Source organism: Muscardinus avellanarius (genome assembly GCF_963383645.1).
Source record: "Muscardinus avellanarius genome assembly, chromosome: 2".
NCBI lineage: Eukaryota > Metazoa > Chordata > Mammalia > Rodentia > Gliridae > Muscardinus > Muscardinus avellanarius.
This window is the reverse complement of record NC_137787.1, coordinates 47,656,724-47,682,701: the sequence shown is the minus strand read 5'-3', so window position 1 is coordinate 47,682,701 and position 25,978 is coordinate 47,656,724. Positions and strand designations below refer to the sequence as shown.

Here is a 25,978-nt window from a genome sequence, read left to right as displayed (position 1 = left end):
GTCATACAGAACAATACATCATAACCTGTGGGGTTATCTGGTCCTTCGAAGAGAAATTATTTGCATCATTACCTAACAAAAATGTATGAGTTAACCTAACCTGCCTCTACCTTCTTCCTCTACAGTTAACTTTTGCATGGGTTGAGCTGTAGAACAGGCCAGTTAATAGAAAATAAGCCCAGAAAAGCACTGAAAGAACATCTAGTAATTTGCTTCACCTGTTACCAAGATGTTTCCAAGATGTAGTCACTTTTTCACAAAGAATGAAATATTGCCAATATTGCATGGGACATCTACTGAAAAACAACTCATCTGAAATGATATATTTTATTTCATTTTTTTGGTGGTCCTGGGGGTGGCACCCAGGGGCTTGCTACCTCCAGGCTATACTGCTCTGAGACCTATTTTGTATTTTATTTGGAAACAGGGTCTAAGTTACTGAGAGCTTCACGTGTGCACCACCACACCCAGCTGATTTGGGGGGTTTTGTTTGTTTGTTTGTTTGTTTGTTTGTTGCGGGCCTGGGGATGGAACCCAGAGTCATTCGACCCCTGACCTACACACCTTTTATTATTATTATTATTATTATTAATTATTATTATTATTTTGAAACAGGGTCTCACTAAGTTGCTGAGAGCTTCACGTGTGCACCACCACACCCAGCTGGTTTGGGGTTTTTGTTTGTTTTTTGCAGGCCTAGGGATGGAACCCAGAGTCATTCGATCCCTGACCTACACACCTTTATTATTATTGTTGTTGTTATTATTATTATTATTATTATTAATTTTGAAACAGGGTCTCACTAAGTTGCAGAGGGTTTCACTAAGTAGCTGAGGCTGTCTGCGAACTGCGATCCTTGGGTCAGCCTCCCCAATGCTGGGATTACAAATTTGCGCCACCACGCCCGGCTGACACTGCATGCTTTTGCAAAACATTACTCTTTTTTTTTTTTTTTTTTTTTTCTTTTGGGTCTGGGGATGGAACCCAGGAGCATTCGACCTCTGAGCTACAGCCCCTGCCCCATTTTTTATTCTTTATTTTGAAACCGGGTCTCACTGAGTTGCAGAGGGCCTCACTAAGTAGCTGAGGCTGTGCGCGAACCGCGATTCTCCAGGTCTCAGCCTCCCAAATGCTGGGATTACTTTGCCCGGCTTGCAAAGCATTTCTATTGCACTACTATTCTTTATATTTACCACTGGGAGGCGCGTTTAATCCTGTAAATTCATTTGAAACAAGTGCGTGAAAAGTTTACAAAAGCGTTTCTACATCCAATCCGCTAGAGGGCGACGGAAGAAGAAAGCCCTCAGATTCTGCGGGAAGCTTCAGCTCTTTCGCACCCTAAGCAGTTGTGCGCACGCGCAGAACGACGCCCGCGTCAGCCCGGACTGCGCAGGCGTGAGTAAACCCGGAAGGGAGGGGCGGGGCCGCGGGAGCGCGCAAGCGCCGCATCTGGGCCTGGGGCTCCCGGGGCTCCGTCCCAGCTGTGCTTCTAGCGGATGTTTCGCGGCGTGGAGATGCCCAGTCCCGGGGCGCGCCCCGACCACAGCGCGCCTCAGGTCTCCATCGACCACTCGGCCGCGCACAAGGAGGATCTTAACAGCAAGGTGAGTGGGAGGCGGAACGAGAAGCACGAGGGCTCGGGACCTGGCGTCGCTGGACCCCGGAGATGGCGGCCCTCCGCGGCCTGGGGGCCGGCGCGGCCTCGACTCTTCACGGTTATGGCCCTCGACAGCTGCAGTTCATCCTTCTCTTTCCTGAAATAGCTGCAGTAAGAGAGACCCTCAAACTTGGCACAAGGATTAGACCCAGGTGGCCTTGGGGCGGAGTTTGGGGTTGGATTTTACCCTCTACTCGTTTTAAACCGCCTACCTACCAAATCTGTTGTACCACGGATATTCTCCATCCAGTTTATCCACGCCGGCAACCTGAGAGTCATCCTTGTGGTCAGTCGTGGCGGCCTATGAATTCTCTCCCTGAAGTTCAGTTCAAATATGTCCTTTTACCACCATGTGACACCGTTTTACACACCAAAGCAACCGCCTTCGCCTCTTGTCTGGACACCAGCAAAACCCTCCTAACAGGGCTTTCTCCTCTTGTGCTAATCTAAATCCTAAAATATGCATCTGACTGTCAGTCCTCTACTGAAAGAGCAGAGTGGAGGGGGAGCCCATGTAACACCAATCTTAACTGCCATAAACAGACAAAACCTTTGAATGGGTATAGCCTTTAAGTGTCCTAGATTCTGTATTGGTTCTATCCCAAACTACTGCTGACATTCCTCTAGCAAATGTCTTCAGTCTCCCTATATCAACTTGTTTCTTTCATGTAAATCGATATATACTTGCTATTCCTACAATGAATGGAAAAGCACTGTACAAATAAACTTAACTCTCAAGGAGGTCGTACAAATTTGATCTTGGGATTCAACCTAATCTTATCCCTTAACTCCACCTGTGCCAATTGTGGAGCCAGAAAAGTACACTCGTCGGGGCAAGGGTGAGTTTTCAAAATACACACAGCCCGCTCTGATTATTACCATAGCAAGATCACCAAGGTGCATTAACTATCACAAAAATTATAAAACCAGTTTTCAGAGGTAGTAGTGATGCTCTGTAATCAGTCATGTTCACAAAATAACTAGCTACTGAAAAGAGTTAATAAATTTACTTTTCACTTTATTGAGCTTTTTTCTGATTAAAAAAAAATGAAGCTTTGTTCATTAGTGCCACCGCTGTGCTTAGTCTTTAATATACAGAGGAATGATAAAAAGATGGAAATTGAAAGGTTCAATTCCCCAGTAGGATATTTTGTATTATTTGCTAGATCTGAATGTCTGGCTATGTCATTTAGTACATAAACCATAGTGCATGTAATCATAAATCATGAGCACTGGTAATTTTTAAAAAGTAGGCCAGATGTAGTGGAGCACGCTTGTAAACTCAGCATTTGGGGGTTGAGACAGGAGGATCGCAGTACACAGACAGCCTCAGCTACTTAGTAAGGCCCTCAGTGAGAACCTGTTTCAAAATAATTTTTAAAAAATGGGGCTGGAGTGTGTAGCTCGGAGGTAGAATGCCCCTGGGTTCCATCCCCAGTACCACACACACAAAAAAATAGTAGGCCACTTATTCAATTTGTTTGTTTGTTTTTAACCTAAACTGAAAGTCTGGTATTACTTTTGGTATACATTGTCTATTTTTAATAAAAGGAATAAACCATGTTTAGTAACTGACGCCCTCAGCATGAATGCTAGTACCAAAACCAACCCTCCTGTCTGGACTCAATGGGTTGCCTTTGAGCAGTTTCAGCCACTTTTTCTTCCTCTAGCTTTCCCCTACTTTGTCTGCTCACAAACTGCTGTTGAAAAGAATCTATGTTTGCAGACTGCCCGTTTGAACATTCAGTACATGATAGCCCCTTATCCCATCTCATCTCTAGTTTTTAAACAATTACTTAAAGGGTCCTCATTGAGCATACTTTGAAAACCTCTGACTTAAGTTTTTGCTCTCTTTCAATAGATTAAAGAACAAAAAGTTGTTGTGGATGAACTTTCTAACCTGAAGAAGAATAGGGTAAGTCACTAGAGGATGATAATATGTGGGAGGCTTGGTTATTAACTGTATGCTAAACTTTTAAGAATTATATACATGAAAATTATTTTATATTAAAATTGATAAGATTTCAACATCTTTTCAGTTAAACTGAAAAAGTGTTCTATTTTTTTTAATGCATATATAGCTATATCTCAGAGTTGAGGATACCTTTTCCCTATCATGCCATTTACATTATCTTTGGAACAAATGCTAATTGTACTTTGACATCTTGCAGCTGCAACCACTAATAATATTCTTGAATTCAATGTTTTCTTTTGAAATAAATGAACTTTAAGCCATGCGTGGTGGTGCATGCTTGTAATCCCAGCATTTGGGAGGCTGAGACCAGAGGATTGCAGTTTGCGGACAGCCTCAGCTACTTAGTGAGGCCCTGTTCAAAATAAAGAATAAAAAAATAGGGCAGGGGTATATAGCTCGGAGGTAGAATGCCCCTGGGTTTCATCCCCAGACCTGCAAAAAATAGAAAAGAAAAGGAAAGAAAAGGAAAGAAGGAAGGAAGGAAGGGAACTTTAATTATTTTAGGTAAATTTTCTAAATTCTTAACATAGTTATTTAATACTGTTTTCACCAATGTATTTATAAATAAGCAACTGCTTCATGTTTAGTTACTGTGAAAACTACATTTTAAAGTTCAGAAGTGGTTTTGAGCTTTTTAGAGGATTTTTTTTTTTTTGGTACTGGAGACTGAACCCAGGGACATTCTATTTCTGATCTAAACCTTCAGGATCCCTTTCTATTTTATTTTGAAAGAGTCTAAGTTGCTGAAGCTGGCCTGGAACCTGCAATCCTTCTGCTCAGCCTCCCAAGTACTGAGATTATAGGTATATAGCACCATACCCAACTTCTTTAGAGTTTTTTCCTACCCTCAAGGCTATACTTCCAGACCTATTTTTATACTTTATCTGGAAACAGGATCTCAGTAAGTTACTGAGAGCCTCACTAAGTAGCTGAGGCTGGCTTCGAACCTGTGCAATCCTGTCTCAGCCTCCCAAGCATTAGGATTACAAGCTTGTGCCATCATACCCGACCTTCTAAAAATTTTTTTAGAAATTTTTTTTTTGGTGGTTCTGGGGGTGGAACTCAGAGGCTTTCTACCTCCGGGCTATACTCCCAGACCTTTTTTTATATTTTATTTGGAAACAGGGTCTCACTAAGTTGCTGAGAGCCTCACTAAGTAGCTGAGACTGGCTTCGAACCCATGTGATCCTCCTGTCTCAGCCTCCCAAGCGCAGGGATTACAAGCGTGCGCCACCACGCCCAGCTAGAAATTTTTAAAGATTATTTAATGGCAGACAGATTAGATATTTCTGATATTATCACTATGCAATATTAAAAGTTAAGGCAAATTGCTGGGTGTGGTGGCACACACTTGTAATCCCTGCGCTTGGGAGGCGGAGACAGGAAGATCGCGTAGGTTCGTAGCCAGTCTTAAGAGACCCTGTTTCCAATATATATATATATATATATATATATATATATATATATATATATATATACATACATACACACACACACATACATACACACGTAATATATATGTGTATATATATACATATACATGTATATGTATTTATATGTATATGTATACATATATGTATTTATATGTATATGTATACATATATGTATATATATGTCTGGAAGTGTAGCCCGGAGGTAAAAGGGCTTCCAGGAACCCCAGTACCACCAAAAAAAAAAAAAAAAAAAGTTAAGGCAAATTAATACAGACTTTCTGGAGGGCAAGTTGGCAGAATGTATCAAGGCCTTAAAATTGTATGACACTTTGACCTAGCAGTTCTCTTCAGTGACTTATATTTAAACAATCATGGAAGTGTACAAAATTTTAGTTACCATGATGTTCATCACAATGTTGATTTATAATGAAGACTTGGTAGTACTTAATATCTAAAATTTGAGTACTCAGCAAATACACTGTGGTGAGTTGTACCCATACAGTAATGTTAGGAAAGAACCCTTATTAATAAGTGTTAATAAGGAAGTATTCTCAACATATTGCTTATTTACTAAAATAAATTATAAGCCTATGGGTTTGGTAAGAGCCTATTTTGTAAAAAGAAAAATGAAGCCAGGCATGGTGGCGCATGCTTATAATCTCAGTACTTGGGGGGCTGAGGCAGGAGGATCACAGGTTCAAGGACAACCTCAGCAAGTAGCAAGACTCTCACTAACCTAGCAAGACTCTGTTTCAAAATAAAAATAAAATAGGATGTAGCTCGGAAGTAGAATGCCTCAGGGTTCAATTCCCAGTACAATTTTTTTTTAATGGTGTTGTGGTATGTACAAAGAAGAAAAGCATTTCACTTTGCTATCTTTTGTTCTAAACCTGTATCCTGAAGTTCAAGAGTGAGTGATAATAGGATTTAGAGTTTTGACATCTATTTTTTAGGTCAAATCTTGATTTAGCCTAAATTATGTTTTGCAGAAAGTATATAAACAACAACAGAACAGCAACATATTCTTTCTTGCAGACCGAACAGAAATGCTTTCAGAAAGTAAAAGTAAGTGTTCTTTAATAGAAATACTTTAGTTAGTATTTTATATGGGAAAGCACAGAAAATCTTTGGTAAGCTTTCTGTGGAAATTCGTAGCAATGCTTCAATTAAACTGTGTGCATCTGAATGTTTAAGTATATCTTTAAGCCGGGCGTGGTGGCGCACGCTTGTAATCCCCGCACTTGGGAGGTGGAGACAGGAGGATCGCGCAGGTTCAAAGCCAGCCGCGCGCGCTGGCTTAAGAGACCCTGTTTCCAAATAAAAAGTATAAAAATGGGTCTGGGAGTGTGGCCGGAAGTTTAAGGGTTTCCAGGAACCCCAGTACCACCAATAAATAAATAAGTAAATCTTTAAAGTTTAATATAGTGATTTGTTTCAAATTAGCCTTCTAAAGATTAATCTACATTTTTGTAAAAGAGACCTGTCAGATGTATTAGAAAGCAGTAGTTACTAACATGTGTTTAAGAGTTTTTAAGTATGAAAAACCATTATATCATTTTCTGTCTTTGTGACTTTGGGTCAAATACTGTGAGCCTCCAAAGTATCGTGCGATTTAAAATAAGACTGTGCACTTACGTGTATGTATGTTCTTGGTCGTGGTAAATAGCTTATATTGTCCTATGAATTACTAGGCAAAACTCAAGGATTTTATTTTACTTACTGTGTTTTCCTTTGTCCCTTCCTCAGATATCTTGGATGAACTGAAAAAAGAATATCAAGACATAGAAAACTCAGAGAAGACAAAAACGAAGAAGTAGCCCCCTTTATGTACATACACCATGTGTGGCATTTGTTGTTCTGTAAGCTTTTCTGTTGAGCATTTCAGCAGAGATTTAGAAGAAAGTTTACTGTACAATCTGAAACGACGGGGACCCAGCAGAAGCAAACGGTTGTTAAAATCTAATGTTAACTACCAGTGTTTATTTTCTGGTCACGTCCTTCACTTGAGAGGCGCCTTGACTGCCCAGCCTGTGGAGGACAGGAGAGGCAATGTGTTCCTGTGGAACGGAGAAGTCTTTAGTGGACTACGGGTTGAAGCTGAAGAGAATGATACCCAGATTATGTTTAATCACCTTTCCTCTTGCAAGGATGAAGCTGATATTTTGTCACTCTTCTCCAAAGTCCAAGGCCCTTGGTCTTTTATATATTATCAAGCATCTACTCACTTCTTATGGTTTGGCCGCGATTTTTTTGGCCGCCGTAGCTTGCTGTGGCATTTCAGTAGTTTGGGCAAGAGTTTCTGCCTCTCTTCAGTTGGCCCCCAGAAATCTGGGGGGGCAAATCAGTGGCGGGAAGTTCCAGCCTCTGGGATTTTCAGAATCGATCTCCATTCTACTGCCATTTCTAGATGTGTGATTTTAAAATTATATCCTTGGAAATACATTTGTAAGGAGACTATTGATGAAGAGTGTGTTAATAGCCTGGCTCAGATTTCAGCAGACTTGCCGGCGTTTGTTTCCGTGGTGGCAAGTGAAGCCAAATTATATCTTGAAAAACCTGTCGTTCCTTTAAATAGAATGTTGCCACAAGCGCCATTGGAAACTCACTGCAGACCCATCTCTAGCACTCCGCCTACAAGAGGGAGACTGCAGGACTTTCTTACAGATGGACACACGAAAAAAGTGGTTCAGCGGTTCATTGACGTCCTGAGTGTCGCCGTTCAGAGACGTGTCTTGTATTTACCTAGGGATGAAAACCTGGCACCGAATGCAGGTTTGGAAACTTGTAAAAGGAAAGCAAATGTTGCAATCCTGTTTTCTGGGGGCATTGATTCCATGGTGATCGCAACCCTTGCAGATCGCCACGTTCCTTTAGGGGAACCAATTGATCTTCTTAATGTGGCTTTTATGACTAAAGAAAACAGCCCACCAGTTAGCTTTAGTAAGAAAAAGAGTGAACAGAAAAGTAATTGTGAAATGCCTTCTGAAGACTTGTCTAAGAACGTTGCTGGTGCTACCGCCATTAGCCCCGCTGATACTGTGCCAGACAGAATTACAGGAAGAGCAGGACTAAAGGAACTGCAAACTGCTAACCCTTCTCGGATTTGGAATTTTGTTGAAATTAATGTTTCTCTGGAAGAACTACAAAAGCTGAGAAGAACTCACATATGTCACTTGGTTCAGCCCTTGGATACAGTTTTGGATGACAGCATTGGCTGTGCAGTCTGGTTTGCTTCTAGAGGAATCGGTCAGGTAGTGAACCAGGATGAAGTGAAGTCGTATCAGAGCGATGCAAAGGTGTGGCTCAGTATTATCTTCTCAAGAATTTTTGAGCTGGGTATAGTGGCGCACCCCTGTAATCCCAGTGACTCAGGGAGCTAAGGCAGGAGGATCCCAAGTTTGAGGCCAGTCTTGGCAACTTAGCAAGAACTTGTCTCTACATAAAACAAAACAGGGCTGGGATGGAGTTCAGTGATTGAGCACTCCTGGGTTTAATTCCCAGTACTGGAAAAGTTTTTTGAAAACTAATTTGTTTTTTGTTGTTGTTTTGCAGTACTGGGATAGAACCCAGGGGCATTTACCTCCGAGCTACACCCTCAGCCTTATCTTTTATTCTTTATTTTGAAACAATCTCACTGAGTCACAAAGGGCCTCATTAAGTAGCTGAGGCTGTCTGAGAACCTCGATCCTCCTGTCTCAGCTCCCAAGTACTGGGATCACAAGCGTGTGCCACCACGCCTGGCCTTGCAACCTAATTTTGATCTTTAGAGCTTTTAGCATTTACAGTTACAAGAACATAGCATATTTTAGTTTCATTTGAACTGAAATACGATATATATGTCTTCTAGCTCCATGTGGGTTTTTTCTAAAAGTGTTACCTTCATAGTTAAAAATTTTTAAGCTTTTATTTTACTTTCCTTACTGCGTAGTAGCTCATATTTTCAGTATAGATTTCTTTCAACTTTTCCAGGTTATTCTCACTGGAATCGGTGCAGATGAGCAGCTTGCAGGTTACTCCCGTCATCGTATCCGCTTTCAGACACTTGGCCTGGAAGGGTTGAATAAGGAATTAGCAATGGAACTGGGTCGAATTTCTTCTAGAAATCTTGGTCGTGATGACAGAGTTATTGGTGATCATGGAAAAGAAGCAAGGTGAGTTTATTCATCTGAGGGCTGTTGAGGTGTGTTAGCAAAAATAGTAGGCTATAAAAGGAGACTTTTTAAGTTCCTTTGTATCTGAAGACTGTTTACACGAAGGACAGGAGCAGCAGTAATATCTTGGCTTTATAGTCCAGAATAAGATACACAGAATTATTCAGAATTCCTGCTTTTATTATTAAACAGAAGCAGAGCCTGAGGAGCGGCTGGAGCCGTCGCTTTCCAGAACTCAGTCTCCCAGAGTAATGTTGGTCTTTCTAGTAACGTGCCATCCAAGATGATGCAGTATAAGCCTGCAGTGCAAAGCGCCGTGAGGGCAGATCGAGGCGTGACGCCAGGCGGGACTCAGAGTTGCGTTTGTTTGAAATGCCTGCGTCTCCTCCGTTGCCGTAGAGTCGGCCTTTGCCTCTAGACATTCGTGCCTGCGTCTATGCTCATTTGAATTATGGTCCCAGTCACTTTATTACAAGGGTTTAGACACAAAAGCAAAGCGGCCAAGTAGGCCTCGTGGGAATTGAAGCTTTAAAACGTACTAATTCGTCGCTTTCTTTGCTTCTTCAGTATTTTTCTCTTCCCACTGAACTGTGGTGGCCTTTAAACAGTTGTTACTATATTGCCAGTCCTGTTATATATAATTAAGTGTTGTCGTTATATTTTATAATTTTTAAGATCTCATAGTAAATAAATAATACCATACTATAAATCTGTAAATTGGTTTTCCTTTTAAAGATGTGATAAGAGAAAGTGGCAGAAGGATAGAAATGTAATCCATTTTTCAGCTAGGTTAGAGAGAATGGAATTGATCTAGTCAAAGGAGTTCATTCTAAAGGGCACATATAAAAAAAGTTACACTCAGATAAAAATGCACGTGAATAATGTTTAAAATCACTAATGCAGCCAGACGCCATGACTCGTGCCTATAATCTCAGTACTTGGGAGGGAGGCTGAAAAAGGAGGATCAGAGGTCTGAGGCCAGCCTCCGCAACTTAGTGAGACCCTGTTTCAAAATAAAATAAGGCAGGTGGAGTATCTCAGAGGTAGACTGCCCCTGGAGTCACTCCTAGCAACCACCAAAGGAAAACGAACAAACAAAAGAAGCAGCTAATACACAATTAAAATATAACAAATACCATTATAGTGGTTAGAGCTCAGTAATTTATTATCATGTATATTTCTATACATAGTGACAGCAGTTTATTATAGTCTGTATTTTTACATTTCATTTTTATACAATATTCTATATAACAAATGCCTCAATCATTTTACTTGAGCTAGAATGAAATCTGACGAAATGCAACGCTAGTGTAACTGTTTTGTATTTTGGAGAATTGGTGAGAATAAAGGATGTTTAAGTATTGGAGACAACAAGACAAAAGGGGAGCAAAAACAGAATTCTGTAGGAAAATAGAGAAGTGAAAAGGGCAGAAAATTATTTTGTGTGTGTGTGTGGTACTGGGGGTGGATCACAGAGGCTTTCTACCTCCAGGCTGTACTCCCAGACCTTTTTTTTTTTTTTTTTTTTTAACATTTTATTTGGAAACAGGGTCTCACTGAGTAGCTGAGGCTGGCTTCGAACCCGTGCGATCCTCCTGTGTCCGCCTCCCAAGCACAGGGATGACAAGCGTGCGCCACCACGCCCGGCTTCCAGAAAATTATTTTTTAAAAGTCTGATATTTTTGCCAAGTGTGGTGGCGCATGCTTGTAATCCCAGCATTTGGGAGGCTGAGACCGGAGGATCCCGTTCGCGGACAGCCTCAGCTACTTAGTGAGACCCTCTGCAACTTAGTGAGACCCTGTTTCAAAATAAAGAATAAAAAATAGGGCAGGTGTAGCTCGGAGGTCTAATGCCCCTGGGTTCCATCCCCAGACCCACCCAAAAAAATATATATATGATATTTTAGCTGGATGTGGTGGCTCATACTTGTAATCCCAGGCTGAGACAGGAGGATAGCACAGGTTCAAAACCAGCCTCAGCTACGTAGTGAGGCTCTCAGCAACTTAGACCCTGTTTCTAAATAAAAAATATGAAAAAGATCTGGGAGCATAACCTGGAGGGAGAAGGTTCCATCCCCAGTACTGCACAAAAAAAAAAAAAAAAAAAAAAAAAAAACTTCGTTCTAGCAGTTTGTCACCATTTGAATGTTTAATGTAATTAAACAATTTTGATACCATAAGTTAAAGTTTTATAAGTCCTAAACTGTAGAGCTCTTTTACAGTCAGTGCCTAGAAATACTGGTTTTATATCCCTAAAGTTCAGTTTGTTTAACAAAAAGGTCAGACAGATCGGAATGAATTGTTAACTAAGATCATGGTTGTTTTCAAGGCATTCCAAAGATACCTTGTGAAAGAATTTCAAATTATTTCTTGACATTGTAGACCTATTTTATCAAGTATAAATTATTTTGTAACTTGTTAAAATTAAGTGTATCAAAGTGTACCTCCATTTTATGTTATGAAATATTTTAATGTGGTTAAATATAGGAATAAAAATACATACATAATCATACAGAATGATTTTCTTTTTATAAAGTGGTTGCATTATTTATCTCTGTATTTCAGATTTCCTTTCCTGGATGAAAATGTTGTCTCCTTTCTAAATTCCCTGCCAGTTTGGGAAAAGGCAAACTTGACGTTGCCTCGTGGAATTGGTGAAAAACTGCTTTTACGTCTCGCAGCTGTGGAACTTGGTCTTACGGCCTCCAGTCTTCTGCCAAAGCGGGCCATGCAATTTGGATCCAGAATTGCAAAGTTAGAAAGAAGAAATGAAAAGGCATCTGATAAATGCAGCAGGCTCCAAACCATTTCCTTAGAAAACTTTTCTTTTAAAAAGGAAGTTAAATCATAATGTTTTCACAATGCAGTGGTACTTTCTGATTGATGGTTATATAATAACTTTGTTGCTTTATTATTGTACAATAAAGGTCATTTACTGAATTTTGATTTTCCTATTTTAAAGCTCCATGATTGTGATATTTCTCTGTGTTACTACCATAAAGAGAGTTAGTATGGGAAAACAAACTCAGCCTCTTTACATTCTCATACTACTGACACACCTGATGTGTGGGGTTTTTTTTTTTTTTTTGGTTTTTTTTTTTTTTTGGTTTTTTTTTTTTTGGTTTTTTTTTTACACCAATCAATTCTCCAACTCTGAACATCACCTATATGTTTACAATTTAATTCAGTTCTGACTCCACCCAAGCATCAGATCCACAGGTTGAGGACGGGTGTCACAGATGATCTCTTCCAATTGCCAGTGACAAGTTGAGGCCTTTGGTGCTTCTGGCTAACCAGCTATTAATCACAGGTTTCCACAACCCCCTCCTCAGTTTCCATAATTTGCTAGAAAGGCTGCCAGAACTCAGGTAAACACTTTATTGCAGTTTATTACAAAGGCTGTAACTCAGGAATAGTCAGATGGAAGAGATGTACAGGGCATGGCATACGGGGGTAGGCGGCCAAAGAGAGCTTCCATGCCCTCTGGGCTTGCCACCCTTCTGGTACCTCCATTTCAGCAAAATTGTTAAATCTTTTTTTCAAGAGTTTATATACACGCTTGTAATCCCCGCGCTTGGGAGGCAGAGACAGGAGGATCGCACAGGTTCGAAGCCAGCCGCACGCGCTGGCTTAGGAGACCCTGTTTCCAAATAAAAATGTAAAAATAGGTCTGGGAGTGTAGCCCGGAGGTAGAAGGGCTTCCAGGAACCCCAGTACCACCAAAAAAAAAAAAAAAAAGTTTATATAGCTTGGTTATGTTTAATCTCCAACCCAACTCACTTCACTTTCTAGAAGCAGTGAGTAGGTTCAAATTCCAACCTTCTAAACACATGGTCTTCTGACTTGTCCCATTCTGAGGTTGCAGAGGGAAGCTTATCATAAGTCAACTCAAATGTGATCAAAAGAGGTTCATAAGCGATAATTTAAAATTTTGGTCATCATTACTAATATCTTTACCAATTTTTTGTTGGTTTGGTGCTGGAGATTAAATTCAGTGACATTCTACCTCCAACCTTTTTTTTTTTTAAATTTTGAAACAGTCTTGCTAAGTTGTTGAGGCTGACTTTAAACCTGCGATCCTTCTGTCTCAGCCTCTCAAGTACTGTGATTACAGATGTGTGCCACCATGCCCAGCTGTCTTTCCCTATTTAAATGCACATCCCTGGTCTTATATCTTCCTCTACTTTTCATCTCTGACCTCTCATGCACACACTGTCTCCACCTTTTTAGTCTGTTAATCCCATTCCAACCCGACATCCATCCACAGTACTCGACCATTAACTACCAAACCAACATCACTGGAAACTCCTCAGGTAGGGCTGACGTCCTTTCTAGATCTGCCCACACTTTGATTCCTTAATCAGAGGAAAGAAATTTTAAGACAGAAGTAGAAGCCTGTCAGAGGCTTTCATGTTCTGCATTTGTTTCTTGGTAAACGCAATGATCAGGCCAGCCTTAGGTATTACCAGCATGGCTTTCATCCCTCCATCTGAAGACAAGTAAGTTCAAAAGTGGTCCTGAACATTAAATTGACATTGCATGTTCTGGGAATAAGGGATGCCCCATAGCTTAGCATTGAGTATATAATTATCTTGACCAAAAAAACCAATACAGTGAAAAACAACTATCAAAACATACTGCTACATGCCAGGAACTAGTCTGTGAGCTTTATATATATTATATCGATTTAATCAGTTGAGCCTCTAAGGAATTTCCAAGTTATCTGCTACAGCAAGTTACTGTGTGTGTATGTGGAGGGGGGTGTGCACATATACATGTGCATACACTTTACCCACAGAGGGCCTGGTTTATAGCCTTCTTGCTGTGTAATCCCATGAACTTTGGGATGTTCTATTTTAATCTTAAAAGGTGGGGGGGGGACAACTCTTAACCCAAGATTTAAGACACAGAACAAACAAGCTACCAGAACAACATTAAAAAAAAAACAACTCTAACAAGAATTTACACGTAGGGTCATACTTCACAAGTACAAACATTTAAGTCTCTTAAAAGATGGTATGTGTTTTGACATTTCTTGCATTGGAATAGCTACCATACATTTATTAATATTCCTTATTTCCATAGTAGCTAAAATAATGACATGTTTGATATAAGAGAAGCTCTGTTCCAGTCACCCAGAACCTCCATCTTGTAAAGAATTTTCATTTCTCATCTTCCCTGACCTGGCAGCAGCCAATGAACGTGGCCATTCCCTTATTCTTAAAATACTCTGTGGATCTCTGACTAATTTTGGTTTTCCTCCTGCCATTTTTTTATTTTTTATTATTTCATTTTATTTTAGTTTAGTTTTGCTTTTTGAAACCAGTCTTGCTAGGTTGCTGAGCGTCTCTCTGAAACTGTTCTTGAACTTTCGAGCTTCCTGTCTCAGCCTCCCAAGTACTGGGATTGCAGGCGTGCACCACCATACCTGGGTTTACCTGACCTAAAAGTGTAAAGGGCATAGGCCTCCACCCTGTGTTCTCAACCATGCTCTCCTTTGGTGTTTCTCATCACTTTCTGCTTTTAAGACCGTAACAACTGTGCAAAGGTATACATCTCGCCTCCGCTGCCACCCTTAACCCAGACCTGTATATGTCTGGGTTATGGCACATGTGTATGGCATATCTTACATCTGTTTCTCTCCAGTACTTCAAAGTAAACTGTGTGGCTCCTGAAAGAAGTTCCAGAGGCACCTCCACATAGTCTCCATTCGATACCTCCCTATTTAATCTATTACCAGTAGGCTACCTCATTTAAATCCATCCACAGCCACACGTACACTCCATCTCCACTGCCTCCATCTCCACTGTCTTTTAGACAATCACGCTCTCTCGCGCCTGCCTCGAAGACTTATTTTGTGTTCACACTTCTTCTCTAGGCAAGATTTTCTGCTTTTCAAAAATGTCAACTTTTTCCCTTCACTTCAATCGTTCCTCACCTACGCTTCTCTGTTCCTGAAAAGCTACTTCTCTTATTCTTTGCCTGGGTGGCTCATTTTCATTCCAGTCTCTCTCAGTTTAAGAGTCCCTCCTTGGGCGGCCTTTTAGAATCCCTGGCCTAGGTGAGCTTTCCTCCAGCTGCCGCCTTCACACTGTGTATTTATTTCCCGGGCAAACGCACCTGTGTGGCTTTCAGCTCAGCGGGAAGCTCCCGGGAGGTTGGCGTTGGCTCTGTCTTCCAGGATCTCCAGCCTCTAGCACAGTGCCCGGCTCACAGTTGGTGACCCATGCGTGTTTACTGAGTCCAAGAATGATAACGCAGGTGGGATTCCGTCTCTGGACCCCGTCAAAGCCTGCTGCTCTGGCCCCTGCCTATCCATTTGTGTTTGAGCAGAAACAAATAGAAGCGCGGAGCCCAGAGCGTGAAGGTGGACTAGTTTTAGAGAAGGGTCAGGATCGTTAGCATAGGGTCACCCGGTGGCCGGCTGCAGGCGGCGGCACAGAGCGCCGTGGCCCAGCGGTCCAGCCCAGCGGTCCAGCCCAGCGGTCCTCGAGGCGCTGGCCCGAGGCGCTTCCCCGGCCGAGGACCAACGGCGCGGCCCAGCAGGCCCGGCAGAGCCCCAGAGGGCGAGCAGTGCTCCCTGAGCGGCCTGCTTCTCCCCACCCGAGGACCTGAGGGTGGGCCCAGGACCTAGAGAGAAGCCACTCAAGGGAACGACTGTCCCAGGCTCCTGAAAATACTCTGAGGACCATGGTGGACGCGGCTTCCCTCGCCTAAAGAAGAGAGCAATTATTCCAAAGTAGGCTCCTCCCCTTTTCCATATCAGACGTGAGCTGCAGGTGGCCGCAGCGCTTGGGCTTGAGTACAGACACACGTGTGTTCTGATTCTGATAGATGTGAAACCTCAGACCTCAAGTCTTGTCATCTTTAAAGTCTCCATCTCTTCGTCTTATAATGCCTGTGTTGCTGAGCTGGGTTCTCCGAGTGTGGAGCCCAGACTACCAGCTCTCTCAGACTGCAATTAAGATTAAAACAATGTAATGGTTAACCATGAAAAGATTAGCCTTAGAAAGATCAAAGGTACAGATTTATTTCTAGGGAAACCCAGCTCCCATACCACGGCAAATTTTATTGCTTGTCTTCTCCCTTTTGTTCATTGCAGGAACTTCAAGAAGGACACCCTAGATTTACTGAGAAATGTTAAGATTGCCCAAAAAAGGATTAACTAGATTCGATCAAGTTCAAGATGAAGAAACTTATTTGGAAAACTTAGCAGTACAGAGAAATGCTTCTGCTTTCTTTGAAAAATTTGACCGAAGTGAAGTGCAAGAGTTACTAACCACAGCACTAGTTAGCTGGTTGTCTACCAAAGAGGACGTTCGCTCTCAGCTGGAGATCCCGTGTGGCCTTATGAGTCAGATGAATAATGTGGGCTTCTCCACTGCCATCCTGCTGATGCCCGTCGACCCTACCGCCCTCCTAGACTACAGAGAAATCCATCAGATCATAAGGGAGTTGGCTATTGGAATTTACTGCTTAAATCAAATTCCTTCAATCAGTTTGGAAGCTAATTATGATCAGAGTTCTTCTTGTCAGTTACCTCCAGCTTATTATGATACCAGAATTGGGCAAATTCTGATCTATGTTGACTATATGCTGAAAGCACTGTGGCATGGAATCTATATGCCCAAAGAGAAACGAGCCAGGTTCTCGGAATTATGGCGTACCATCATGGACATTGATCCAGATGGGAAACCTCAAACAACAAAAGATATTTTTGCAGAGTTTAGTTCAGCAGGTAAGAGGATTTAACATTTCTTATTTTTTTTCACCAGAAACCATTTTTAGTTTAAAAGTAATTTATTTTTTGACATAAATTTCCAAATAGACCCATTATTTCTAAAATAAATAACTTTGTAGAATAATTGTATTATTCTCTGTAATAAAATTTAATGATGTATAAATACCACCACAATGTTTAAGTCAAGCATCTTGCGTCTTTCATCTTAATCCCCAATTTCTGCAGAACAGATCAGATCAGATTCCAACTGTCGGGTAGTTTTGGGTTCACACTTTTTATCTTACAGCGGCTAAGCAAGAAAATCAATAATAGAACCAGGAAAAAGAGTGGAATTCGAGGACAATGTGAAAATCATCAGTCGCCTGGTTGGTTAGCTTTCCACATTACAATTCTTGTGAACTTTAAAAAAGAATGACATTGAATCCAAGTTACAAATGAACAAGCAAGGTTGGACGTGGTGGCACACACTTGTAATCCCTGCACTTGGGAGGCAGAGACAGGAGGATCGTGGAGGTTCGAAGCCAGCCTTGCTGGCTTAAGAGACCCTCCTGTTTCCAAATAAAAAATATAAAGGTCTGGGAGTGTAGCCCGGAGGTAAAACGGTTTCCAGGAACCCCAGTACCACCAAAAAAAAAAAAAAAAAAAGAACAAAAAACAGATGCAGGCCAACTAAAATTTCCTATGGACCATTCTCAAAGTTTGGAATGTCCTCAGGCATCCAGTCTCAATGATATCTAGGTACAGTGGTTACACAAAAGAGTCGTCCCCAGTCACCACCATCGCTACATACCACTAAACACTTTTTTTTCCAGTACTGGAGATTGAACCTAGGGATACTCGACCACTGAGCTACATCCCCCAGACCTTTTGCTTTGTTTTGGTTTTAGAGACAAAAACATCGCCCTGGCTGGCCTCCAACTTTTATCCTCTTGCCTCAGCCTCCGAAGTTGCCAGGATCACAGGTGTGTGCCACTGCACCTGGCCACCGACTACTTCTGAATCTCTTGTTAGGAGTTGAAACACAGTGGTGTTTCTTTGCTAACTCTGCTGTTAACTGTACCTGTGCCCGGAGTGCTGAGTTCAGATTCCTGAGACTAAAGATTTGTTTGATGACAGTAAGGAAGCCTGACTCGTCTGCTATGGGCTGGATTTCCAGGTGTGTTGTTTCAGGCTCTCCAGCCTTGTTGTACCTACAAGCAGTTCCGTTTCTTGGAGATGGTACTCATACAAGGTAATCAGCTTTTGCTGAGAGCAGATTTTAAGGATAGAGGGTATAAGGTAGAAATTATTTCTCCCATAGGAGAATATTGTTCTATCTGTGGTGTTGGTACCTCTGGAGGTTTCCTCTCAAAGCCCACTGAAAATCTGGCACTGTACAGTTTCACTGGTGAAAAGAATATGGCATGACCAAGATCTTAAAATATATTATGTTTCACTTGGAAGTGCCATCACTTCCGGACCTCCAAGACTAGTTCAAGTCATGTAAATAAAATGTAAATAAATCAAGACATCATTTTATCGGTTCATGACGCATCTACCTTGCAAGAACACAGCATCTATGAACCAGAGAATGAGCCCTCCCCAGATACCAAACCTTTCAGTAGTGAGTCAGTAGTGGGGGCTCGCTTGCAGGTAGATTTCACAGTGGGGTGATCAGGAGGAAACCCTGACCTTCGCTGGGGAGCCTCCGCCCCAAATGTTCCATCTGTTTCCTCCAGTCCCGTGTCTAGAGCAGTTGAATCTGGGGCCACAGGAGGGGAAAGTGCTATGGTCTCCCTGTTCACAAGGCCACTCTGAACCCCTCTTCAGCTAAACTGCTCCTCCTGGCCTTCAGCTGTGCTTTGCAGCGCTTTCAGTGAGAAAGAGAACAGGATCGTGCTATCTGGGGAAGACAGCCTAGGATTGGGAAGCCTGTCCTTCCCACGCCCCACTAGGTACTTCCAAGTCCTAAACCTCCTTGCGGTTTAATGGCAAATGATGTGTTTCATGCTGGGTCCTTTCCACCACCAGCCAGAAAGTTTTAGTGGTATCGACGCTTCTTGGACTTATATTTAGATATTGTTAAAACTCAGAATCTCCTTAACTTCTTTGTAATCTCTTTATTTTTTAATAACTCTATTGCAAAAGGAAGATGAATTACAGTGGCTATATTGAAAACCCAACAGTGGCTGGGCAGAGTGGCACATGCCTGTAATCCTAGCACCTAGGAGGCTGAGACAGCAGGATCCCAGGTCTAAGAACAAACTTAGCGATTTAGCAAGACCCGCAGCAACTTACCGAGACCCTGTTTCAAATAAAAATAAAAAAGAGGTGATAGTGTGACTCCAAAGCAAAATGCCCCTGGGTTTGATCCCCGGTACCAGAAAAAGAAAAAGAAAAATCTAACATGTTTAGAGTTTTTATAGATATGAAGAATAAAAATGGAAAAAGAGAGGGGAGAAATGTTTTATCATTTTCACTTATGTTACAAATAGCACATAGGTGACAAACAGACTTCACATTTTCTACAAAATCGTATTTTCTGACTTCAAGTCTTACCTTTCTCAAGATAAGAGTAAGAGTAACATTGTTGATGCAACTACCTCAAAAAACAATTTTACAAGAAGAATGGCAAGAAAAGGTAGCATAGGAAATTTGTCGTTTTTTATAGTAAAATAAAGTTTTAATTCTTGTTTCATCATGAGTAGTTTAGCAAACGAGTTGTTTCTTATATATTGTCTCCCTTGTGTAAGTGGGCGGGGCAGGGATTGAACCCAAGAGGATTCTACCCCCGAACTACACCTCCAGCCCAATTTTAATGTTTATGTTGAAATAGAACCTCATTAAATTGCTGGGGCTGCCCTCAAACCTGCAACTCCCCGTCTCAGCCTCCCAAATATTGGGATTACAGGCCTAAAACATTATGCCCAGCTACAGATTATACTTTTTGCCCAAGTGAGAAGCTGATCCCCTGCTTTAAAAGACATCACATAGCTGGGTGTGGTGGCGCACGCTTGTAATCCCAGCATTTAAGAGGCTGGAACAGGAGGATCGCGGTTTGCAGACAGCCTCAGCTACTTAGTGAGGCCCTTTGCAACTCAGTGAGGTCTTGTTTCAATAAAGAATAAAAAATAGGATGGGGGGGGTGTGGCTCAAAGATAGAGTGCCCCGGGATTCCATCCCAGTACAGAAAAAAAAAGACATTTTCTTATTGTCTTTCCATGTTTTTCTTGATTAAACATGGAAATGTATTATGTTTCCGTGATATTGTTTCTTTACTCCAAAAGAACAACTATTGTTCTGGCAGGATCTCAATTGAAACCCTGTGTTCAGTCTGTTGTATTTACCCCGAAGCCAAGTGTGAAGCTTCCACAATCTTAAAGCTTTCTCTTTTACTGTGAAGGTTTGATTGATATTACAAGAGACCCAGACTTCAGTGGAATCTATGATGAAGACATGAATGAAGATCCAACGTACAGCCCCAACAGCCCCGAAGAAAAGGCCGTATTCATGAAATACGCTGAGAATATTTTGTTAAAGTTGACGTTCAGTACCACACAAATTCAACAGTATGAAAACGTCTTCATATTTGAAACAAGCTATTGGCTTACTAATGCTATAAAATATAATCAGGATTATCTTGATATTTGTACCTATCAGAGACTCCAACAAAGACTGTATCTTCAGAAAAAGATTATTCAAAAACACTTTGAGAAGAAAAGTGAAGTCAGAAAAGGGATAGGCTATCTAAAGCTGATATGTTTTCTGATTCCATTTTTACTGAGCTTAAAAAAGAAGATGAAAGTGCCATACTTAAATAGTCTACTTCAGCCTTTTTCAGGTAAGATATCACCAACAGTCAAATATGAAGTGTAGTTGTGTATTAAGTATATTTAATGCACAGTACTCTAAGGCATATTAAAATTTAATTTTTTTCTCTAGTATGTGGGTCATGCATATAGCATAGTTATAACCTGATAGGAAAGAAAAATGATATTTAATATATTTAATGTCATTAAAAATATTTGGTATATGTAAATATTTTGCATACATTTATACTAATTATAAAGTCTACAGAAAGATTTAAAACAAGCTCTAAGTAATAAGGGAAATGTGCCAGTTTTATCCAAATTGCTTATAAAGTCAATATACCTCTATTTAAATATCTATATTTTGTTTTTCTTAAAGTGTACAAGTTGAATGGCTTTAATTTCTGAAAAGGACATTGAAACATTAAAAACTATAGTAATTGCATGAGGGCAATATATGCATTATAATTATAATAAATAGAAGCATAAGGGAAGAGAGCTCAAATAGAACCTCACTTATATAGAGTTTGATGACTTCCTTGCAAACTCCTCATACTATCCAAAGTGCCACACTCTTTATACCTTCTAACTGGTGTCAAACATGAGGGCTTATTAAAATGAACTTTCTCTTAAGATGGCAAATATTCAGTAGAAATTTGGAAATAATTTAATGAAAAGTTATATCATGAGATGTCAGATGGTGAATATTATCCCTAGCCCAGCCAGGAGTGGTGACCCCATCTCTAATCCCAGTACTGGGGGGCTGAGACAGGAGGATTGCAGCATCAAGGGCAGCCTCAACAGCATAGCAAGACTCAGCAATTTAGTGAGAATATGTTTCAAAGCAAAAAGGGTTAGGAATATATCTCAGAAGTAGAATGGTTCTGGATTCAATCTTCAGTACCAAGGAAGATAGAAAAAGAAAGAAGGAAAGAAGGAAAGAAGGAAGGAAGGAAGGAAGGAAGGAAGGAAGGAAGGAAGGAAGGAAGGAAAAAAAGAAGAAAGGAAGGCAGCCAGGCAGGCTTCTATCTCTGAACTCTTTAAAAATGGAATCATACTGGATGTGGTGATGTATGCCGATATTTCTAGTACTTGGGAAGCTGAGAAAGGAGGATCACAGGTTTGAGGCCAGCCTTACTTAGCAAACTTAGCAAGAAACTCAACAACTTAGCAAGACACTGTTTTAAAATATAAAATAGGTCTGGAGATATATCTCTTATGTAGAATGCCCCTGGGTTCAATCACCAGTACCACAAAAAATTAAAAAATGAAATCACAACAGTGCTTTTCTTCGGGGACAGAGGAAACATAAATTGAACTGGAAATACCTGAGCAAATAGGATCTATATGTTAATAGTTAATTAGAGGTAGTGAGGTTAGGCTATGATATTTTGCATGTTTATGCATCTTTTACATTTCTCAAAATGCACTATATAGCTAAGCGTGGTGACACATGCTTGTAATTCCAGCGCTTGGGAGGCTGAGACAGGAGGATTGCACAGATTCAAAGCCAGCCTCAGCTACTGAGTGAGGCTCTCAGCAACTTAGTGAGATCCTGTTTCCAAATAAAGTAGAAAATAGGTCTGAGAGTATAGCCCGGAGGTAGAAAAAGCCTCTGGGTTCCACCCCCAGTACCACCAAAAAAAAAAAAAAATGCATTATGTACCTTATATTGATAAAACCATCTAATAACCATCAAAAATATTGAATAAACCTAATCTTTGCTAGATTTTAGAAAATTATTTTTAAACAAGCTGTATGTGTGATTTCATTACTTTCCAGAAATACAGGCTTGTTATTTTTATCATATGAGAAAATTTTGATTATTTGTGTTTGGGTAGGTACTAGGGATTGAACCCAGGGGCATTCCACTCTCAAGCTACACCCAGAGCCCTGGTTTGAAAACAGGATCTTCCTAGATTGCTGAGAGGTCCGCTCTGCGCTGAGGTTGTCCTCAAACCCATGATCTTCCTGTCTCAGTCTCCCAAGCACTTAGTTTTTTTTGTTGTCGTTGTTTGCTTCTTTTTTATAGTACTGGAGATTGAATCCAGGGACATTCTACCTCCTACACCACCAGCCCTGTTTTCTTTTCATTTTGAAACAGGGCCTCACTAGGTTGATAGGTCTCAGGACTCCTGAGGCTGTCCTTGAACACGAAGTTCTCTTGTCTTAGCCTCCCAAGTACTGGTACTCGGTGCGCACCTGACTCCAAGCAGCTGCTTCTTTATAGTGTCTCTTTTTACCTAAACGAAGAGAGTTTTTGTTATTTAACTAAAGATTTTCTAAGGCACAGAATTTCTAGTATTTTCTTAAGATTTGGATACACATTAGTCTTGAGATTATTCATAAAAATCCAGTACAGTTATGTTTTGACTATGCTTTTGAAATATCTGCACAATAAAACTACAGAAAATGCCCAAAGTGTATTATATAAATTTAACTTAGTATTCTCTCTATATACATTAATTTTGTAGACGGTGATTACCAAGATTTTAATTTCATGTGCTATTTTTTTCACTTTGGTTCCATAAATGAGAATTTAGATCTCCAAAAATATAATTGTTTCTGCTGTTCTCTTTTAAAATAAAAGTTGAGCCACGTGTGGTGGCCCATGCTTATAACCCCAATACTTGGGAGACTGAGACAAGAGGATTGCAGGATTAGGACCAGTCTCAGCAACTTAGTGAGGCCTGCTTCAACATAAATAAAATAGGGACAAGGGTGTATCTCAGACGTAGAATAATGACCCTGGGTTCCACCCTAAGTGCCATTAATTGATTAAAGTTTGCGTTTGTTTTCATTTGGGGAGATGACAAGGTCAAAACAGAGCGAGAACTGCCTCCATTTATTTATGGACGAGACTTTAAATGCCAGAATTTTCACTACAAAGAGAATCAGTATTTTCATGCGCATGGAGGAATTGAATTTGATATCAGCACTGCTTCAATTGAAAATGCTCTGGATGAGTTTAAGGTGTGAATTATTATTATTATTATTATTATTATTATTATTATTAAGACAGTTCATTGTTTCTCAACCCTTTTTTTCCTGTTTTTCTATCAAGAAATGCCTCTGTTGATACAGGCACATGAATTAAGGGCAACTATATCTTTCATATATACACTAGGAGTTGAGCCCAGAGGCATTCTACTGCCAAGCTACACCCCCAGCCCTATTTTTTATTTTTATTTTGATACAAGGTCTCACTAGATTGATGAGAGTCCCACTACTTGCCGAGGCTATCCTCTAACCTGCCATCCTCCTGTCTCCACCTCCCAAGTACTGAGATTGCAGGCATGCATCACCACACCCAGCTAACTATATCTTTTTTAAGTGCAACTATATCAAAGAAACTATGTTGAATGTCAGAAAGTGACAAGCAAGCTAGATACAATGATCATTCTCACAGAATATACAGACTTCTAATGGACCATGTTTGCCCAGAATAGTTAACTAGAGAGTGCAATAGAAAGCCTTGAACTTCACCTAATGCTTCCTTTCTCCTCAAATGTCAGTATAAGAGAGAGAGAGAGAGAGAGAGAGAGAGAGAGAGAGAGAGAGAGAGAGAGAGAGAAAGAGAGAGAGAGAAAGAGAGAGAGAGAAAGAGTCTCTAGAATTTGGGAACAATACTACTTTTATTTTTATTTTATTTATATATATGTATATATATATATATATATATATATATATATTAGTGCATTGTATTTATACATCATAATGGGGTAAAAAACTTGTGTAGACGTAGATGCACACATCGCCCAGCCAGCCCCCACCCAGTCCCCACCTCACTCCCTCCCCATCCCTCCCACCCATGCTTGGTTTAGCAGTTGACTTCGATATGAGTAAGTACATCATGCGCTTTAAAGCGTTTCCCTCTCCCCACTCCCATCCCCACAGTTAGGTTGTCTTATTTTCTCCTCTATAGGATCTCTTTTTTCACCTAGAGTTCCTCCTATGACCCATTCACCTTAGCTTTCACATATTAGGGAAAGAATCTGATTCCTTGCTTTTTGTGACTGAATAATCTCACTTAGCATAATGTCCTCAAGATGCATCTATTTCCCTGTAAATACCGCAATTGTATTTTTTATGGCTGAGTAAAATTCTATTGTGTACATCTCCCACAGTTTTGTAATCCATTCATCTGTCGATGGACATCTTGGCTGGTTCCACAGTTTGGTTATGGTGAATTGTGCAGCTATGAACGTAGATACACATGCATTCGTTTGGTGGTTTGGTAGTTTGGTTTCCTTTCTTTTGGGTAGATACCCAGGAATGCTGGATTGAACGGTAGATTTGTGGGAACAGCACTTCTGCTTCTGGAATTTGCATACACATCATACATTTCAACCGACACTGCTTTTCTACCCTGTCTATATTATATATTCTTCCTTCTTTTATTTAATTCTCACAGTAGAGATTGAATTGTGCAGTTGCTCTAAGGTTTTCTGGGGTATTATATTTTCAATTTGTCATTTAAGCCAGGAGTGGTGGCATCCCCCTGTAACCCAGTACTTGGAAGGTTGAGGCAGGAGGATCACAGCTTCACGGCCAGCCTCAGCAATTTAGCAAAGCTCTCTGCAACTTAATGAGACCCTGTTTTAAAAAAAAGCCAGGCTGGGGGTGTAGCTCAGAGGTAGAATACCCCTATGTTAAATCCCCAGTACCACACACAAAAAAGATTTGTCATTTATGTACACAAAGTTTTATACAAGAGCTTTCTGATTATGTATATTATATTGTTTGGATTTGTTTAAAGATAGTTTGTAGTAACATAACTCATATTTTAGATCAATTTAGAAAAAATACGGGACTGTGCTGCTAAGTCATTTGCAGAAGATTCAGGATACAAAGAATATTACTCAATACCAGTCATGGAGTTCTATGGAAAAAGGTAAAGAACTTTCAGTAATTATTCACACTTAACACATATTGTAGTATGTTAATAGATAACAGGGAAAGTGTCAAAATGCAAAGGCTAATTTCAAACCTTAGGATAGAGATCCTAGAACAACAGTAATCCCATGAATGGCATATTGACTCAACAAAGTATTAAAGGATATAGTTATTACTTCCTACACTTTGATACATCCTGCATAGTAATTCTTGGGGCTTGTAATTAGTTCTTACAATTAACACAGTGGTTAAATATCAATGGATATGGGGATCAAATCCTGTGGGGCAACTGAAAGCAATAAACTCAGCATGGATCACTTTACTTCCATGAAAAATA

The 25,978-nt window shown here is 40.5% G+C and overlaps 3 protein-coding genes across 3 annotated transcripts in view; all 3 read left to right on the top strand.

The window, feature by feature from the left end:
• Window positions 1-1,496: 1,496 nt before the first annotated feature.
• ASDURF (ASNSD1 upstream open reading frame) lies at window positions 1,497-6,882 on the top strand (the record flags this gene model as incomplete). The annotated part of the gene is made up of 4 exons (XM_080689839.1): window positions 1,497-1,604; window positions 3,519-3,572; window positions 6,055-6,130; window positions 6,812-6,882. The coding sequence occupies 4 exons, from the start codon at window positions 1,497-1,499 to the stop codon at window positions 6,880-6,882; spliced, it is 309 nt and encodes a 102-aa protein (XP_080545965.1).
• Window positions 6,883-6,903: 21 nt separating this feature from the next.
• On the top strand, window positions 6,904-12,067 carry ASNSD1 (asparagine synthetase domain containing 1; the record flags this gene model as incomplete). Its single annotated transcript, XM_080689362.1, has 3 exons — window positions 6,904-8,361; window positions 9,035-9,216; window positions 11,782-12,067. The coding sequence occupies 3 exons, from the start codon at window positions 6,904-6,906 to the stop codon at window positions 12,065-12,067; spliced, it is 1,926 nt and encodes a 641-aa protein (XP_080545488.1).
• A 4,286-nt stretch (window positions 12,068-16,353) lies between these two features.
• Window positions 16,354-25,978, top strand: part of ANKAR (ankyrin and armadillo repeat containing) — a gene marked incomplete at both ends in the record, with an annotated part of 53,031 nt that continues 43,406 nt past the window's right edge. The window contains 4 exons of the mRNA XM_080689361.1: window positions 16,354-16,954; window positions 20,340-20,777; window positions 23,555-23,718; window positions 25,536-25,639. Coding sequence (XP_080545487.1) covers window positions 16,354-16,954; window positions 20,340-20,777; window positions 23,555-23,718; window positions 25,536-25,639 — 1,307 coding nt within the window. The remainder of the gene's footprint in view (window positions 16,955-20,339; window positions 20,778-23,554; window positions 23,719-25,535; window positions 25,640-25,978) is intronic.